A 3,398-nucleotide genomic window follows, 5' to 3' on the forward strand; every position below is an offset into this window, starting at 1 on the left:
CCCCCCCCCCCCCCCCCCCCCGCCCCCAAGAGGCAATCAGGGTGAAAAGAGTGGTTTTTTCATTTACCTTTTGGCGATTCCCCATCTCTGGGCGGTGGGGGACTCCCGGGGGCGGGGCGCCGCGCTGTCCCGTCCCACCCACCACGTGTGGCCTGGTGTCCTCGCCCTCCGCAGACGCGTGCACGCCCACGCTGGAGCCGGACACTATGCATGCACGCCTGCGCCTGTCCGCTGACCGCCTGACGGTGCGCTGTGGCCTGCTGGGTCGCCTGGGACCCACGCCCGCACTGCGCTTTGACAAGCTGTGGCAGGTGCTGAGTCGCGACTGCTTCGCTGCCGGGCGCCACTACTGGGAAGTGGACTTGCAGGAGGCGGGCATTGGCTGGTGGGTGGGCGTAGCCTACCCTTCCCTGCGGCGCAGCGGGGCCTCGGCGGCTGCCCGTCTCGGCTGCAACCGTCAGTCCTGGTGTCTCAAGCGCTACGACCTTGAGTACTGGGCCTTCCACAACGGCCAGCGCAGCCGCCTGCGGCCCCGCGACGACCCCGACCGTCTAGGTGTCTTCCTGGATTACGAGGCCGGCGTCCTAGCCTTCTACGACGTGTCTGGTGGCATGAGCCACCTGCACACCTTTCGCACCGCTTTCCAGGAGCCGCTCTACCCAGCCCTGAGACTCTGGGAAGGGGCCATCAGCATCTCCCGGCTGCCCTAGGGGCTGAGACCCGGAGTGACTGCCTAGGCCTTCCGCTGCTCTGGTGTCACCTGACCCTGATGTGGCTGGCCTGTCTAATCCCTAAGCACCCGTCTTCTCCCCCAGCAGACATGCATGGGTGCTTTGACAGTCTCCTCTCCTAGGCTAGTTTCAAACATGCCCTCAACACAGATCCTCTGCCGGGGCCCTCTCATCAGCTCTCCCCACTACTACCAGGGCACTGAGAATACACAACTTTTAGTCCAGATGCCACCCACACATGAGCCCTAAGCATCCTGACCATGGCACCATACATTATCTTCAGCCTCAGACCTCTCCCTCATGCAGCAGTCAGCAATACCTGGCACTTAGTAGGCACACAAATGAGTGAGAGTCATCCAGCTCTTACTTTTTTTCCCCTTAATGTCCCTCTGATCTGCCTTCTCTCCAATCTACTTCAGCATGTCCACGTCCCTTCCTTTCAGAGCAGCTGCAAGAGCATCTTAGCACTTCATGGCCTGAACCCTCTCCCAACCTCATCCTCCACTGTACAGCCAGAGTGATGTGCCTAAAACTTCACTTAACCTTAGAACTACCAGGAGGTTCCCAAGGACTCCAGGGAAAAGAAAAGCAGGCACTGAACCTTAGCATTCAAGGCTTTTCTAGTCTGCCCAAAACTCCTTATGCCTCATCTGGCTTCTACTGCTCTTTTCAGAGACCCAAGCTGTTGGCACCTTTGCCCTGTGCTACTGGCCCTATACAGTCATTTATGCAGAAAAGCCCTTTCATCTTCCTTTGCCTTGTCAGCCTTCTCCTGGCTTAAGTGCCCTGGGGAAGACTCCCCAAGCCACAGGAATCTCTCTTATTATATCAGAACCGTGAGTCAGAACCTTGCTTACCAATGAGATTGGATGTTTTCCAAGGACAGCTGTGTGTGTCCTATGCCCTCTCCACCTGAAAAGTTCAGAGTGTCCCTTTCCTCCCAGGCAGTGAATGACAAACAGCAGCTATCATGGACTCAAAGAACCGCTGAGCTGAGAAGTCCACATGAATCACCCAGCCTGGCCTCACTGTATATGTGGGGAGACTAAGGTCCTGTAAGAAAGTTGCTTAAAGTCACCCACGGTGATTAAAGTTAAAGGCTGGGCCACCCCCACCCCCCACTCCAGCCCCAAGGCAAGTGTCTTTCTTACTTGGCCCCTGTCCCAGCTCTTCAGGCCCAGCTTTCAATCTGGGAGATTTCACTGCTTATTCATTCCTCAGGGGATGTTGGGAAGAAAATCAGCAGCTTAGCCAACCACGGGCAGTTCTCCCAACTGTCTTGGAACCAAAAGAAGAAAAGCTCAAAGTAAGGTTTGGGCAGCCCAGACATCCCCATGCTCCTCAGATCTCTCATTCCAGGTGTTGCCAAGGAAACCCAGAGAACCCCACCTTCCAAAAGAGAAGTGACAGAAATAGATAAGGTCAGAAAAGCAGGACCTCACAGGTCAGCTTCACTAACGGGAAGGCAAAGGCATCTTTCTTGATGCCTTTCTGAAGATTTAGCATCGTTATTTGTCAAATTCCCTAGATGGTTTTGAAACCATCCTGTGTTGTCTTAGGTGCTGGGCAAGAGGACAGTGGTAGGGGGAAGAAAGTGCAAAGCTGAAAACCACTTATGGTTTCAGGGCATTAATTATTTTGAACCACATAAAACTGACAATTTCTAACAGTTTCTGACCTAAAAATGCCAGTTTCATATAGGGCAATGAAATACAAGTAGAATACAAGGCAGAAGGAACCTTAAGAGTGCCCTGGGTTCTAACCAAATCACTTAAAACCCGAGCCGGATAGAGCGCACAGTGTCTAAACACACTGCTCCAGGAATCCTGAAAAAAAAAGGAGAATTATTTCTATTGGGGGTGACCCAGGTCTGAATTGTGACAGGGCATTCCTGACAGAAGGAGAGGGATACACTGGACCCTGTATCTCTGTCCATCCCTGCAAAGACATTCCCAGACCCCTGGCAGCCATGGCCAAGGACTAACGGCACCTGCTATTTTGTCAGGCACTGTTTGAATGCTTTACAACTATTAACTCATCTGATCCTTCCCAAGGAGGTGGAAGGTTACCCCAGTTCTACACATGGCAGAATTGAGACAAAGAGTAACTTGCCCAAGGTCACAAAGCCAGTGGCAGAGTTGGGGTCTGTCTCATGTCCACCAGGCCATCCTGTTGTGGTGAGCACAGCTGGTCTCTGGCCGATGCCTGCTCGCTCCTGCTCCTGTTTTCCCTGTGACCTGGTTACTCTGTGGGATGAGTCTGCCTTTGGATTACTTTCCTTGGGCTGAGATGAGGTCCTGCACCCAGAGAGGAACTTGAGACTTTGGAATTTATGTAGCAGAGACAGAGCTGGATTATAAAGGACAAAAACTGATTCTTATCAAACACCTACTCTGTATCAAGACTTGTGCTAGCCAGAAAACTGCAGTTTCGGTACGCAATCCAGTGACCTTAGGCTAGTCGTTTTACCTCTGAGTCATTTGTAAAATGGGAGTGATGACCCTGCCTAATGCTGGGAGGCTCAAATGAGCCAACAGTTTTGAACTTGCTTTTAAAACTATACAGTGCTGTACCGTGCGGAATCCTTTTGTGCCTGGTACAATGCTGGGACAGTGGACAGTCCCAGCAGCCATGCGGCAGTAGCAGGAACCTCCTTGAATAGTCCCC

General features: G+C 52.9%; 1 protein-coding gene across 1 annotated transcript in view; it reads left to right on the forward strand.

Annotated features, from left to right (window-relative positions):
- Window positions 1–2,569, forward strand: part of TRIM14 (tripartite motif containing 14) — a gene marked incomplete at its 5' end in the record, with an annotated part of 26,304 nt that extends 23,735 nt beyond the window's left edge. The window contains one exon of the mRNA XM_029919650.1: window positions 175–2,569. Within this exon, the coding sequence (XP_029775510.1) occupies window positions 175–710 (536 nt within the window). The remainder of the gene's footprint in view (window positions 1–174) is intronic.
- Window positions 2,570–3,398: the final 829 nt, after the last annotated feature.

Source organism: Suricata suricatta, chromosome 13 (genome assembly GCF_006229205.1).
Source record: "Suricata suricatta isolate VVHF042 chromosome 13, meerkat_22Aug2017_6uvM2_HiC, whole genome shotgun sequence".
NCBI lineage: Eukaryota > Metazoa > Chordata > Mammalia > Carnivora > Herpestidae > Suricata > Suricata suricatta.